Consider the following 16,855-nt stretch of genomic DNA (forward strand, 5'->3'; position numbering starts at 1 on the left):
TAAAAATTTTTTTTCCTTACTTGTGCTGATATTTTATTTTTCCCCCAGTTTTTCACATTTGAAGTTTTTATTTGAGATTTTTTTTGTGTGTGTGTGTGTGGGGGGGGGAATGGGGAGGATAGGGTCTTGCTACATAGCTAAGTCTGGCTTTCAACTTCTGATCCTCCTGCTTTTATAAAATATCTCACTTTTTCTGCATTTTATTAGTTTTGAAATATTGTGCCTTCATTTGTCTGAATATTTTTTTGTTGTTGGGTAAATTCAGGGCCTGGATACTGTCCTTGAGCTTTTTCTGTCAGGGCTACCTCTCTACTACTTCGAGCCACAGCACCATTTCTGATTTTCTAGTGGTTAATTGGAGATGAGTCCCACAGACTTTCCTGCCCAGGCTGGCTTTGAAGGTGAGCCACAGATTTCAGCCTCCTGAGTAGCTAGGATTATAAGCATGACCAGCACTTGGCTTTCGAAATGTTTTTCAAATCCCTTTTTGATTTCTTCTCTGACCCATTAGGTCAAGGATGTTACTTATTTCCATGAATTTATGACATTTTCCTTACTGATTTTCATTTCTGTTTTATTATGCATATAAAGGATATTTGGATTCTCAGTCTCTCAGATTTATTGAAATTCACTTTGTCTCTTAACATGTGATCTATCCTGGAGAATGTTCTATGTGTGAGGGAAAACATGTCTTCTACTGATTTGTGTTAGACTGTTCTGCATACAGTTGTTACTGTAGTTTGGTCAGTATAGTTATTTAAGTCATGTAAGTATTGTGATTTAGGCAGTGTTCTCTTTATATGTTTGGTACTCTGATGTTTACTGATATTTATAATTATGTTATTTTCCTTAATGTCCTTAGTCCCTTTTATAATGTCTATTATAGATTGAATACCCTTTAACTTTCAATCTACTTATGACCTTCAATTTATAATGAATCCTCTGTAGGCAGCATATATTTAGATCTTATTTTATTTCATTGAATCACTTTTTTTTTTTTAGTTTGGGAGCTTTAATCCATTTACATTTATGGAAATTACTGGTATGAAAAGACTTGAAATTGCCATTTTGTTTATTGCTTTTTCTCTGTCTGGCTGATATTTATTTCTCTTTACTCTCTTTGTTGTCTTCTTTTATGTTCCATTATTTCTGCTTATGCCTACATTGCTTTTATTTACTTTTGTGTGTATTGTATGATTATTTTCCTTATGTTGTCATGATACTTAACATAAATACCTTATAGGTATAATGATATTGAACTTGATAAATTTTATACATTAGCATCAATCATTCTTTGCTTTCCCCCTTTGTGTTACTAATGTCACAAATTACAGCTATGTATAGTCATACATTTGTATATTTTATAGTTACAATTACTTATACTTACATTTTCTAACAGATACACTAGAATTCAATGAGATATGTTCCATATTGCAGCCTTACCGGATTTTGTATTTATCCATATATTTACCAGCAAAATTAATTACTGTCCTATACTTCTATGATGCTGTTCAATGTTCTTATTTTTCAACTGGTAGAATTTATTTTATTACTTTTTGTAAAACAGATATAATAGTGATGAATTCCCATGAGCTTTTATTTTGAGGGATGTCAGGGGTTTTTAGTCCTAGGTCCCTCCCCACCCGCAGGAGGATAGAGAGAGAACACACCCCTACCACTACAAGCTGAGAAAGGAGAGGGCCTACTGACAGCCTGCACCCAGCCCTCCCTTGCCGAGGCCAATCAGACAAATCAAGGAGGACTGTCAAGGCAGGAACTCCTTTATTGAGGAAGTACATTCAGCTAATATAGGGTGCAGGAGCCTATCAACACAAAGGTGGGCAGGGCGGGGGAGGTTCATGTGTTTATGCTCACTATAGGTCTCAGCAGAGAGTGATGAAGCAATAACACATTAGTGCCCAATGGTAATCAAATCTCAGAAAGTGATTCACAATACCAACAATATAGCTCGAAGTTGGGCATGGCATCATACAACAGCTCATTTACTCAGTGATGCAGATTCATTGGCCAGCCTGATCCTACATTTGGCTCCCAACAGAGGGAATCATTTTATTTCTCCTTCATTAAAAAAAAAAAATTTCCAGTCCTGGGCTTGACCTCAAGGCCTTAGCACTATCCTTGGACTTTCTCAAGGCTAGAGCTCTACCACTTGAGCCTCAGCACTACTTCTGGCTTTTTTCTATGTATGTGGTACCGAGGAATTGAACCTGGGTCTTCATGCATGCAAAGCAAGCACTCTACCACTAGGCCAAACTCCTGGCACCTCTCCTTCATTTTTGAAGAACAGTTTTGCCAGATATGTTTCTTTTGATTGCCAATTATTATTCTCATTTTTCAGTTTGAAAATACCATCTTTCTCCCTTCTGATTCGCAAAATTTCTGCTGAGAATTGTGCCAAGAGTTTTATGGGAACACCTGTAACAATCTGTTGATTCTAAACAAATTTATCAAGGACTTGAACTCTGGATCTGAAAAGAAAGCATTGATTTTATGAATCTCAAGATAGTCAGTTGTCAGTACTTACCAGCTTATTTTCAGTTCTTTTTTTTTCTGTTTGTAGAATAGAAGGTTGAAGAGCAAGAGACTCAAGAGCTGTAATGACATCTCAAGTAAATAAGTACACATGTATATGATTTCATTAGGAAAATATTTAACTTTATGTAAAAATATTTCCAAAGAGGTAAATTGGTATCAATGTTTTCTAAGTGGTATAATATTTGTTTTATTATTTTCATTAACCTCGGCTTAATTTGAGCTGTTCTTTCTCAAAGACTATATTCAGTCTCAGATTTTCTTTTACTATGAAGATTTCCCACAGTCTTTATTTCTTAGCTGGCCAAAGAAAGAAACGCATACTTCTTCAGAGCCAAGACTCTGAAAGCAACTGTACTCTTAAACATAAATACAGTACTTTATTTCTCTCTTTGACAATATAATTAAAACATTTGTTTAAAAGCCACAAGACTAAATACACTATTTTATAAAATGCCACAAAATGTACTGATAACCTTCCCAGAACTAACAGTCTGTCAGAGTGTCTTAGTAGAAATCTTTCCTCTGGGAATAATTCATTGAGACCAGTGCAAGGCTGACTGTGATAACATTTTTTTTTTAATTAAAATGGGTAATAAGGATTCAAGTCAAAAATTTGTTCTCTTCTTCTTTTTTTTTTACTTTTTAAATTTTTTTATTGTATTTAATAAAAGGGTAACATGATATTTACCAGATAGAAGGTGCATTAATTCACATACATTGATACCCTTCCACATGTCTTGGTCCCTTTACCCTCCCCCCCACCCCCCTCTTGGTTTTCCCCCCCTGTTCTTTTGTCCAAGGTGAATGTATTAAAATTTCTGTTCCAGTGAAGTACTGGTACTTGTTGACAAGACAACATAGATTCTGGCTATCTGTTGTTAGACTTGGACAGTCTGTGCATAGTTCCACATACTAATTGATTTTGTCATTAGGCTCATTAATGAATTAATTCTTTTTACTTGTTATTTTCTTGGTGCTAGAGTTGAAGGGCTACTTTTTCTTCTTGAAACTGAAGTAAAGTGGATGTTTTTGAAGCTTAGAAGGAGCAGGCCTTTGAAGACTAGAACAGATAGAGGACTTAACAATATTAGAGTACCAACTTTAGTGTACAGCATATGGAAAAAAACATCTTTGGCACTTTATTTTTATCTGTTAGGTGCTCTGCTTGTAGCAGGTTAAGTAAATGATTTTGTATTGAAGGTTTTTTTTTTTTTGCGGGGGGGGGGGGGGGGCGGGCAGTCATAAGGCTTGAACTCTGGACCTGGCCACTGTCCCTGAGCTCTTCAGCTCAAGACTACTGCCCTATCCCTAGAGCCTCAGCCCCACTTTCTATTTTTTAATGATTAATTGGAGATCTCAAGGTCTTTTGTGCCCAGGCTGGCTTTGAACCTTGATCCTCAGATCTCAGCCTCCTCAATAGCTAGGATTACAGGCGTGGTTGCATACATTGAAGTTTTAAAAGTAGTCTTATTGCCTGGAGCAATTACAAATTCATGCCTGTAATTCTTGCTACTCTGGAGGTTGAGATCTAAGGATTATAGCTTGAAGCCAGCCTGCAGTAAAGTCTGTGAGACTCTTATCTCCAACTAAACGCACCTCCCACTCCCCACACACATAGAAGTGGAGCTGTGGAGTAGTAAAGTACTAGGAAAGAGAGAGAGGGAGAGAAAGAAAGAAGGAGGAGGAGGAGGAATAAAAAAGTATAGGGTAGCTCAAAACTTAGATACATAAGGCCATATAGGATGAGGCTAAATGAAAGGATCTCCAGGATATGGAAACAAGAGCTTTATATTGTGTGATTGTTGTTCTTAATATACTGTTATTTCTCTTCTCTGTTGTTGCCCTTTGGTTAATCTCATATTATTACTGTTTCTGACTTTGTTACCTGGTATGTTGTATATATGTTTATTTGAAATAGGAAAGGGAAGGGGGGAAAACAAGATGATTGGGAGGGCGAGGGGAGAGATTGGGGACAAAACTATGAGAGGGGGTGTCAATGTGTGAGAAGTGATGTACCCTCTGTCTGGCAAATGTAACTGTGACCCCTCTATACATTATATAATAAAAAAAAAAGTATAGGGATAGTGGCCAGGCCTTAAGTTCAAGCCACAGGCCTGGTACACACACACACACACACACACACACACACACACACACACACACACACACACACCTGTAGTCTTATTAAAGCTGAATGTGCATACCTTGTTATTCACCTAATTAAATAACTTTTAGTATATACAGAAATGCACAAATATCACTGCAAGAGTTTTTGTTAGCAGTAGAAGTCAGCCTCTTTCTTCTTCACCTATGTCCTTTGTTTCCCCATGGTCATAGGCAACTACTTAATTCTCATATAGTTTCTCTGTACATTTTCCTATTCTAAGTATTTCATGTATAGTCTATATAACATATGGTTTTTTGTGATTGGATCCTAAGAAGGGGATCCATCATTCTAGAGCTCTTGGTGTTGGGCTGTGATGGAGGTAGGCTGTTCCTATGCCAATACCATACCCTTTTGTGACTTTGGAGTAATTTAGATTTGAGAAATTTGAGTCCATTAACTTTGTTTTGCCTATCTGAGATTGTTTTGGTTCATTAGCATTTGTTTTTTACATAAAAATTTTGGAATGTCTATATAGAAATTGAGTGATTGCTTTTAGTTTTACCAAAGAAGAGAGGTGAGTTTTTGAATGTGATTAAAATCTTCCTATATTAAGCAATATTAAGTCTTATGATCCACATATAAACTGTTTTTTTTCATTTTATTATGTTGTACATAAAGCTTTAAATGAGAACTTTGGATATGGAGAATTTTTACACACCAACTCTATTTGTGCTACACTGATTTTACTTACTTCACATTGGAGTACCTTAATTGAATATTTCACTACTTGGAGTTGTTCTATTATATTTATGGCTTAAGTGTTGACCATTTGTTAGAAGTGTAATATTAATATATTATTGGCATTATGAAAATCCTATTAATAGCAAATAGCCAGCTCACATTTTTTTATGTGGGAGAGAGGGGTTTATTTTTTTGTAGTATGGGGATCTGAACTCAGAGTCTACAACTTGTGCCGCACCTTAGCCTTTTTTGTTTTAGTTATTTTAAAGATGGTCTCAGGTTTATGTATGATCCAGCCTGGATTTTAGTCCTTTTGCTTACATTTTCCCATCTAGCTGAGATAGTAGGCATATGCTAGCCTACTCAGCTAGCATATGAAAAAAGTTCTTGAGATATTCCCCATTTCCTGGGCTAGTTTTGACCCTCCACCATCCGTATCTCTACCTTTCAAGTAGTTTAGATCACATATGTATCTCACTGTGCTTGGCTGTAGCTGACATTGGTAAGCCTTCTAATTCACCCACTCATATTATTCCTTTGAAAATAGAGGTTAAAAAACATTGTCATATAGATTCTTTCTTTTTTGAGCAAGGTATAATAACATGTTCTTTAAATTCATCTTAGGTACCAAATCTGATTCCAGTTTTAATGTTCAAATTAGGAAGACCTCTGGAACCTGTGTTGTACAATGACATATTGTATACATTACCGACACTTGGTGTTCACAAGGTTAGTATATTAACCCATTTACTTAGGAAAGAACAAAGAAAATGAAACCCAAGTAGTACCTTGAATTCTATTTGGCATTATGAAGTTCTTATGGAGGAAATTTTACTAAAGATGAAATTATTTACTATAATATTTAAGAATTAATTCTTTAAATATCACTTAATAATCATGTTTTCATATTCCTTAGTCCCTGAGATTGGTTCTTTTGTTCCCAAAATTACCTACTAGCTCACTCCAAAACGAGTTCTCATCTTCTGAGATGAATAATAGTCCAGGAAATTTTCATTATAGCCTTTATTTTAAAAAGAGGCATTTAAAATGCTTCTAGAAACCTTGAGTTGGTCTTCATTTACATGTATGAGGCCAAAATGTAATGTTTTTCTAGGTATGCACAGGACAGATTCTGCGAGTCATCCAACTGCTTGGAACCACCCCACAACTGAGAGCTGTCACTTTACGCCTGCTGACATCTCTGTGGGAAAAGCAGGTAAGCTCACAGACAAGTGTTTATATGACTATTAAACATATTCCTTTTAGTGAAGAAAAATAATTATGTAATTATATGTGAGAGCACTTTGATTTAGAATTATTAGTGAGTAGCATCAATGATTGCATTAAGAATTTGATTTATTGTGATGTATTTGATCTATATTACAGTTATTTGTGATTGACTCTCAGAAATAGAGAATCCAAAATAATCTTATTTCCTTATTTCTTGAATTTATCTCTCCATTTGTGTGAGCAAGTTATCGAAATTCGTTTGTAAGTGATTAGAGCCTTTGTAGTTCAGATGAGATTTATCTACTTCTTTTTATGAGGTGAATAGTATATGCGTATGTAACAGATCCTCAGTAATCACAACAGCATTCTTCTCTGCTGATTAGCAGAAATACATTATAATCTCCAATGCAAATGGGAGATTTGAAGATGAACGGGTTGCATTTAAAAGGACAGTGATTACTCAACTAAGTTGGGAAGTCACCTTTTTTTTTTTTGTGGACTTGCATTATTAGGACCGTGTGTATCCTGAATTACAGCGTTTCATGGCTATGTCTGACATGCCTTCCCTCTCTGTGGGCAAGGAGCTCCAGTGGGAGAAACTGATTGCCAAAGCAGCGTCAATCCGAGATATATGCAAGCAAAGGTAAGGTGGTTAATTCCTCAGGATGTACATTACCATGTATTTTTCCCCCTTACTTCATCTTTTATCATATAGAAGTATAAATTACTTTCAACTCATGTTTGCTGATAGAAGTTGTTAGACATTAAGTCTGAGAGTGAAATATGTTGTTCCCTTTGAGATCTAGCTTTATATTTCATTTTATGTGATGTTATGTGCTTTCTATGCGTAGTGTTTTAATGTTACAGTAAAATATAGGATGCTGTGTTTTCTGTTTTTCTGTACTCAGCCTTCAGATCACTGAAAACTAAAGATTACATTTAAAATCTGTCCTATTTCACAGCCACCTCTGATTTTTTGAGAGTTCTTGCTCTATGGCTAAGGATGGCTTTCAAGTCTCAATTACTTCAGCCTCCTAAGTGCTGGACTACATGCATTACTACTATACTATACTTACCTGATTTTCTTTTTAACGCCTGATTAGAAACTAATTCTATGAAATCACTAGGAATTATAACGAAGAAGGAAAGGATGTTGAATTTCCCAATGTACTCTAAGATTTTAGTGACCTATGAAACTAGGAAGCAGACTCTGCTGCTCTAAATTATGGATTAATTGATAGGCCAGAGGTGATAAGACTGAAATACCACCAGCAAAGCTCTACCTTGCCTAGACTATTTTGTTGCTTGGGTGAAGTAAAAATATTTACGGAGGAAATAAAATTTGTTGCATTTGAAGTCATTTGTTATCCTGCAATTTCCCAGCTGATGAGGCTGCTGGACTATACAATTCCTGGGAGCATATCTCATGTCTGTTACTGACCATAGTGTGAATGATGCTTCCTGAAGCTGTTTAGTAGGTTAGCCTGGATGCTGACACATGGTTGATTCCCATTGTAAGTCAAATATTGGGTCAGATACAGGAATTCAGGCCTTCTGACCTATTTCCTTTTTAAACTTCTGCTTTTCTTCAGCACAAAAATAATTTCAGTAAAAGTTACAAAAAAGTTATACATACATAATCCAAGATCTGGGAGTTTGGATTTTATTATTGAATTGCAACGAAAAAATTCAAAGGCTTTTGAATGTCAGTGGTTACCTGAAATTATTATTACTATTATTATTATTATTATTATTATTATTATTGATTGTAGGGCTTGAACTCAGGGACTGGGCTCTTTTGCTCAAAGCTAGTGCTCTACTACTTTGCCACTTTGAGCAAAAGCTCCACTTCTGGTTTTTGAGGGGTTAATTGGAGATAAGAGTTTCATTGGGGCATCTCTACCCAGGATGGTTTTGAATTATGATCCTCAGATCTCTGCCTCTTGAGAAACTAGGATTACAGGTATGAACCACCAGTGCCTGCATTCTGACATTCTTATATTACTTAAAGCTGAACTACAAGAGAGGTTAGATATCAGAGTACGTCAGGGTCTATTAAATTAATAACTTGTTCAGTGTTCATTTCACTTACTACCTCTAGATCTGTCAGATTTTCTCATTTTGGAAAGTCATTTTCATTTATGGGATAGTGAAAGTCATTTTCATTTTACAGACAATTTTATAAATTGACATTTTATTATGGAAGAAAAGTATAATATAATTGAGATAACAAGGATTCAGAGATGGACCCAAGTTACTATGTAGTGAAAGGTATTCTGAGAAGTTGCATTAGTGAATCTAGCATGGTACCTGTTATGAGATAGGTGCTCAGTTAGTAAAATTTCTAGTAGTATTGTTTTTATCGCTGTTATTGTGGTAAGTATAACCACTTAGTATCACTTCTACCATAAGTCATCTTCTGATCTGGGATCTCTGCTTTCGAAGTCAGTATCTGATACCAGAACAAGGACCAGGAAGAAATAGTTTTCTATACTGATAGTTTCCGTAGAATAAGTTTCCCTCCCTCCCTCTCCCTCTCTCTCCTTCCTTCCTTCCTTCCTTCCTTCCTTCCTTCCTTCCTTCCTTCCTTCCTTCCTTCCTTCCTTCCTTTCTCTCTCTCTCTCTCTCTTTCTCTTTCTTCCTTCCTTCCTTCCTTTCTTTCCTCCCTCCCTCCCTCCCTCCCTCCCTCTCCCCCCTCTCTCTTTCTTTCTTTTGTTGGTTGTGGGGCTTGAACTTGGGCCTAGGTACTGTCCCTGAGCTCAAGGCTATTGTTCTGCCACTTGAGCCACAGTGCCATTTCCCTATCCTTTTTTTTTTTAAACCACTATTAGACATTTGATTGTTCTCAACTGAGACAATACAATTTGTGATGTAGGAGAGTAACATTTGTTCAAAGCTTTCTTCCATGTAAAATAATTCCATGTAAAAATGAACATTAAGGTATAGCAGAAATAATCATAAGGCATTTTTAAAAAAGAAAAACATTGTCATAGTATTTGAGAGTTAATATTTAGTAGCACAGGAGTAAAGAAAACTACTAATAGCTGGATGCCAGTGGCTCATGGCTATAATCCTAGGTACTCAGGAGGCTAAGATCTGAAGATCATGATATATATATATATATATATATATATATGTGTGTGTGTGTGTGTGTGTGTGTGTGTGTGTGTGTGTGTGTGTGTGTGTATGTATGTATGTATGTATTTATTTCGCCAGTTGTGGGGCTTGAACTCAGGGCCTGAGCATTGTCCTTGGACTTTTTCTCAAGGCTCGAGCTCTACCACTTGAGCCAGAGCACCACTTCCAGCTTTTTTCTATGTATGTGGTACGGAGGAATCAAACCCAGGTCTTCGTGCATGCTAGGCAAGCACTCTACCACAAGGCCAAACTCCCGGCCCCTGAAGATCATGGTTTAAAGTCAGCCTGGGCAGAAAAGCCTCTGTGAGATGCTTATCTCCAGTTAACCACTCCATAACCAGAAGTGGTTCTGTGACTCAAGGAAGTAGAGCACTACCCTTGAGTACGAACAGGCTTAGCGACAGAGCCTATGCCTGAATTCAAGCTCCACAACTGAATATCTTTTGTTTAGGCAAAAGATCTACTAGCTGCTTGGCTCTGATTTTGATTTAAGTTGTCATTTCTTGTAGGCCCTATCAGCATGGTGCAGACATGTTGGCTGCTATTTCTCAGGTGCTCAATGAATGTACCAAGCCTGACCAAGCTACTCCAGCAGCCTTGGTATTGCAAGGTCTTCATGCACTCTGCCAAGCAGAGGTAAGTACTTTAGAATTGTTTTGGAAAACTCTGAAGAAAATATTTTACAAGACACGAAACTTCCAATGATGTAAGATCAGATTCAGATAACTAAATGTCAAAATATCAAATCTATTTATTTAGAAGAAAACAACATCTGCTTTACCAATTTATTGTAGATGGGAGTCTTAAAATATCTGTTCATGTAGAAATTCTTTTCCAGAATACAGAAAACCAAATCTATTTTGTTGTCGTTGTTGGTTGTGGGGCTTGAACTCTGAGCCTGGGTGCTGTCCCAGAGTTCTTCAGCTTAAGGTTACTGCCCTACCTCTTGAGCCTCAGCACCACTTCCAGTTTTCAAGTGGTTAATTGGAGATTGGAGATAAGAGTCCCATAGTCTTTAGTGCCTGAGTTGGCTTTGAACCAAGATCCTCAGATCTCAACCTCCTGAGTAGCGAGCATTACAGACATGAGCCACCATGTGCCCATCAAACCAAACCTTTTGTACTTCTTGTTCTTACTAATTTTCATGACTTCTCTTTTGAGAAGTCATATTTATAGAACTTAAGCATAATTACTTCCTAATTTTGTGATGAAAGAGCCTCAAGAGTCAGGTAATTTGTCATAATCAGTAGAAACCTTGGGCTCTCCTACAGAGATTTACAATAGAGCTAAAGCTAGATACATAAGGCCATGTAGGATGACACTAAATGAAAGGACCTCCGGGATATAGAAACAAAAGCCATATATGTTATTGTTGTCCTTAATGTACTATGTTATCTCTCATCTCTTTTGCTGTCCCTTGGTTATCTCATATTGTTACAGTATTTGACCTTGTTATCTGATATATTGTATATATGTTTATTTGGTTATTTGAGATAGGATAGGGGAGGGGGGGAAAACAAGATGAGGGGTGGGATGGGAGGAGGGAAATGGGGACCAAGACATGAGAAAGGGTATCAGTGTTTGTGAAGTAATGCACCTTCTATCTACTGAATATAATGTAGCCCTTCTATTAATTACAATAAAAATATATGAAAAAATCAGGTGAGATGAGGAAATTGGCTTGGCCAATGGTACATTGATGACCAGCAAAAATTATTGGCTTTATTGGCTTATTACGACTGTAGCTGGGTTCTGGTAGTTCATGCTTGTAATGCAAGTTACTGAGGAGGCTAACATCTGAGGACTGTGATTTGAAGCTAGCCTTGAGCAGGAAAGTCCATGAGACTCTTATCTTCACCCCTTCATTTCACCCCCTTTCAACCCACCCCTTCCTTCCTTATGAATACAATATACCTTGAACAATGTTACCCCTTTCAACATTCTCACCCATCCCCTTATGTACTCTTTTTCACTGTTCTTAATTTTTTTTTTGTTTGTTGCTAGTACTGGGGACTGAACTCAGGGCCTGAGCACTGTCCTTGAGATTTCCTTAAGGCTAGAGCTCTACTGCTAGAGCCACAGCACCACTTCTGGCTTTTCTCTGTATGTGGTACCTTGTACCGAAGAACTGAACCCTGGACTTCGAGCATGCTAGGCAAGCATCCTACCACTAAGCTGTATTTCCAGCCCTTGGAATTCTTTTACCTTAAGATTTTGACCAAGTATGATTGATAATGATCATAATAAAAGAATGCCCAGTAATACAAATTGTGTATATAGGATCAGGTTCCTGTGCTAAATGCTTCTGTGTATCCCTCTACAATAGTGGAATATAGATTTAATAATTGAAGATAATGGACAAGTTAGATACTTATTCAGAAACTTGACACGAGCAGAAAGTCATGTTCTTTTGATGTGCAGCATGGGAAATGTCATTGTTGTTAAGAAATGGATGTAGATTAAGCACAAGGCTTTCAGATTGGGCACTGGTAGTGGGACAAGTTGCTCGAAGCTCACAGACAGTTTCTGTAAAAGAACTCTGTGCCTAACCAAGGACCTGTTGCTTATTGCTTCAATTGTGAAGTGTTATTTCAACAAGTATACCACCTGACTAAAGGACAATTCTAAGACTTATTTTGAAACAAGCCTCTAATACTTCTCTGTCTTTTGGAAATTGAAGCGTCATATCTATATACCTAATGAAACTTACTTCTTGTTTGGTGCCTCTGTAGTACTTCTCTGCTTGGATAAATGCATGCCATCTCTCACCACTTCCCATCCCCAATGACATTATGAAATACATTTTCCATATTATATTTTCATCAAAACATCCTTCTAAGAAAGCTCAAATGATACATTATGTATGAAATATGACTTGTTATCTACCTCGCAATAGTTGTTAGCTCCATTACAAATCTTCTTTATAACAAGATGACTAATAATAAATAACAGCAATACCACCAGTCAGGGAACTTTATTTGGAAGAATTTCTTTATCTGTGTTTTTTATAAGATATTTTATTAGTATATATTAGTTGTATAAGGAGTTTCAGTGTCATTTTTTAATAATACAATATATTCCTGTCAAACTCATCCTTTCATCTCCTTCATCCATTCTCCTACTTCCTAAAACAGTTTTAGCAGGCTTCATTGTTCTAAATTGTATTCATGCACATAAAGTACTTCCAGAAAATTCTCCCTCATCCACTCTCTCTGTTGGACCACTCTCTCTGTTTCTTCCCCTCCCCACTTGTCTCTCCTGTAGTTTGAACTCAGGACCTCATACTTGTAAGGATCTTTTCTACTGGAGCCATAGCCCTGCTGCATCTTTTGCTTTAGAATTTTTTAGGTAGTGTCTTTTGCTCCCTTTCCTCCCTCCATTTTGACTGTAATTATATTACCTGTATTTCCATTGTAGCTCATGCTACAAAGGTACCATATGTACATAGGTACCAGCATGCCTGGCTTGCTTGTTGAAATGGAGATTTCACAACCTTTTTTTTTTTTTGCCCTAGGAGGCCTTTCTGACCTTTTCTGATTTTTTTCCCTCTAGCGTAGCTAGGATTGTTGGAATATACCGCCACACCTAGCAGTACCATATTATTTAAAAAATAGATACTACAGATAACCTGAACTATGCTGTGTGTTGAAGCTGTTTTGCTATTTGTTTTGGCAATAAAAACAATCTTTTCTAATGGTTGCTGGTGAATAGCTTTATGTTCATCTAAATAAGTAGAAATAGTACGCTTGATGAGATTTTGAGACTTCGTGTCTCCTTCTGTTTTACTTAATGCTTTCCAAGTTGTCTGTCAGTCTGTACTTATGATTGTTTTCATTATTTGTGACATTGCTGCTGTCATATCCTGTGATGTGTGTTAAAGTTGTAAAATTCATTGAATTTAGCAGTCCTTGCCAGGCACATTAACTAGTCCAGGACTAATCTTTTGGTTTTTGGCTCTCATGCTGTCCTCACGAGTCAGTACATGTTCTATGAGGCTATGTCTTCTGTCTTCTAATTTGTATCATGTGCTAAGCATTGGTGTGGTACCAAACAAAATAAAAATGTATTCAGTGTGGTATACCCATTTTCCAGCATCATGCAGAGACTTTTCTATTACTTTTTAGAGTTTTGACTATCAAATATCAGTAGGAATATAGAAAAAAATGTCTAAAACAATGACATCAATCAATAAGGATAAAACAGTAAAACTGAATTAACTCAGCTTTTAGAAAATGTATCACTCAGAAAATCATTTGCCATTGAATTTGCATGACCTTTCCAAACTTGCCTTTGTGTAGTAGATACTGCTTTTTCCCTCTTAAAGTTGATAATGAACTCTTACATTTGAAAGTTATTCCATTTGAAAGATTAAGTTATCTTTAATGGAGGCAGATTAAGTTTATAGTTACTGCTGCTTACTCATTAACATGAACATTAATAAGAGATTTTTATAAAGATCTCATCTACCTAATGCCCAGCCTTATCATGATACAGATTTTCATTTCTAATATAAATTCTTTTTGATTCTCTGCTCAGAAAATCACAGAAGATTCTCGACATCCTGATTGACCATAAAGATGAGAATGTAGTTTAGAAGTCTGGAATTACAGCAACTTACTTTTTCCTTAACATTATTGCCAAATTGATTTGGACTGCATTAGTTTCTTTTAAGGCTAAATATCTTTCTCGAAAAAGAAATTCAACTAGCATTTCAAGGGTATCTGGAATAAATTTTGGCATTCACTGATACAAGGATGGCAAAATTTTGTTTCCTAGTAAAGAAACAGAGGCTCTGGCATTCAGTTAAGTTTCCTGAAGTCATATGATCCAAGACTCTTGAGTCTCCTGCTTTTTTGTTTTTTTCCAGGCTTCCTTCCTTTGAAAGATGTGGGCATTGAAAGAAAGTAATTTCATTTGTCTTTAAGCCAAAGGGTTGTCATTTTCAAAGCAAAGTAATAAATACACTGCATTCTGTGTTCCTTATCTTTTCCATCCAGGATTCTCTTCACTTTTGGTCCCACCCTGCCTCATTTGCCTACTTTCTTAGGTCTCTCTGACTTAAAATACAGAGTAATAGCTTTGAGAAGCAATACTTTCTCTTTAAAATAGCAACTACACTGAGTCAGAATTCATTATGTTTAAGTCTTCCTTTCAATGCTCACAGTTACATGTTTTACATCATCATGCAGCCAATACCACAGAGAGAACAGTCTGTTCTGTCTCAAAAACAGGGGTTCTGGATACTTCATGTGAACAAATACAAGAAAACATGGGATCCTGTTTCTTGTGACATGATTTTATTGCCCATCGAGTGCATGTTATAACATATGTTAGGTTCTTTTCACAGTTGAATAGTATCTACCCATTTAGTGATTCATCAATTGATGGCTATTTGCTTCTATTTTTGCCATTTTGAACAATAATGTTATGAATATTTATGTTTAGGTTTTGTTCAAGTGCCCTTTTACTTTTAGAAATTCAGTCCTAGAACTGGAATTTTCTTGGTTGTATGGAGAATCTAAATTTTAACCATTTGAAGGACTTATAAAGAAGAACTTACTAAAGGGATTATTGTAGCAATAATGAAGATTTCAATTTTCTTTACATCTTCACCCATACTTGTTATTATTCATGTGTGTATGTGTGTGTGTGAGAGAGAGAGTAAGAGAGTGAGAGAGAGAGAGAGAGAGAAAGCAAGAGGGGGGGAGAGAGAGAGAGACTGTGTGTGTGTGTTCTGGGGCTTGAACTTAGGAGCTCTTTATCCTCTTTAGTTTTTTGTTTTGTTTTGTTTTTAATTTTTTTGCTCAAGGCTAAACCTCTACTATTTGAGCCACAGCTCCTCTTCTGGCTTTGTATTGGTTAATTGGATATAAGTATGTCATGGACTTTTTGTCTGGGCTGGCTTTGAACTGTGATCCTCAGATCCAATCTCAGCTTCCTGAGTAGCTAGCATTTCAGGTACGAGCTTCCTGCTCCTGGTTAAGGTGTTACTTTCTTATAGCATCATATTGCTTGGATAATAAAATTTAGTAGACATCATAAGTTTCTCATTTTTCCAGATTCATTTTCATTATTTTTTACACACATGCATTTTACAAAATTTTCATTTTCCTTTATATTTTGACTTTTTAAGTTTCTAAAAATAATAATGGTTTAATTACTTTGCATGGAGTGAAGATGTCTTAAGTAGTCAAATCATTTTTATTGGTTTTTCAAATTCCCATTTTTCTCTCTTTAAAAGTAGCAGTCTAAGAAGTAATTTCATGTGTGAAAGAATTCCTTTCCTTTTGATGATTTTCTTATACTACATATTTTTGGAATTTTAAAGATTCTTTTGGCTTTCTGAGCTGTACTGGAGTTTGTAGTTTGGGATACTCTCTGAGCTCTATCTCCAATACTTTTTTGTTTTATTACTTTTCAGAAATGGCTTAGCTGGTTCTTCCAGGACATGGAAATAAGAGCTTAATTATGTGACTGTTATTCTTTATATATTATGTTTTTTTTTCTCTTGTGGTTAATCTCATATTGTTACAGTATCCCACTTTGTTACCTGGTATATTATATAGATGTTCACTTGTTTATTTGAAATAGGAGGGGGAAAATGAGGGGAGGGGGTAGGGGAGAGAAATGGGGACAAAAACATAAGGGGTATCAATATGTGTAACCTCTATCTGGCGAATATAACTGTAACCCCTCTATACATTGAAATAAAAGAGAGAGAGAGAGAGAGAAATGATCTCACAGTTTTTGCTGAAGGTACCCTTGGGCCATGATCCTTATATCTATGACTCAAGCATATCTAGAATTAAAGGGATGATTTGCCAGACCCAGTTTATTTGTTGAGATAGGGTCTTGCTAGCTTTTCACCTGGGTTGAACTACAATCTTTCTAAGCTCCACCTCTGAAGTAGCTAGGATTACAAGTGTGAGCCAGTATAGCCAGGCAAAAGATATTTTCTGATCTTATTAACTAGTTACTTTTAGTAACTTACCATGTTAATCTAATAAAGAGACTAAAATATGTTGGTATTCAGGTTTTTGGCAATATTATTTGTTAGTAGTAAGAACAGTTAGTTTGTGTTAC

At 36.2% G+C, this 16,855-nt stretch overlaps 1 protein-coding gene across 1 annotated transcript in view; it reads left to right on the forward strand.

Annotated features, from left to right (window-relative positions):
- The window catches only part of Focad (focadhesin), a 250,753-nt gene that overhangs the window by 108,470 nt on the left and 125,428 nt on the right, over positions 1 to 16,855 (forward strand). The window contains exons 12-15 of the mRNA XM_090330054.1: positions 6,029 to 6,133; positions 6,519 to 6,620; positions 7,147 to 7,277; positions 10,282 to 10,408. Coding sequence (XP_090186180.1) covers positions 6,029 to 6,133; positions 6,519 to 6,620; positions 7,147 to 7,277; positions 10,282 to 10,408 — 465 coding nt within the window. The remainder of the gene's footprint in view (positions 1 to 6,028; positions 6,134 to 6,518; positions 6,621 to 7,146; positions 7,278 to 10,281; positions 10,409 to 16,855) is intronic.

Source organism: Megascapheus bottae, chromosome 3 (assembly GCF_031878675.1).
Source record: "Megascapheus bottae isolate mThoBot1 chromosome 3, mThoBot2.hap1, whole genome shotgun sequence".
NCBI lineage: Eukaryota > Metazoa > Chordata > Mammalia > Rodentia > Geomyidae > Megascapheus > Megascapheus bottae.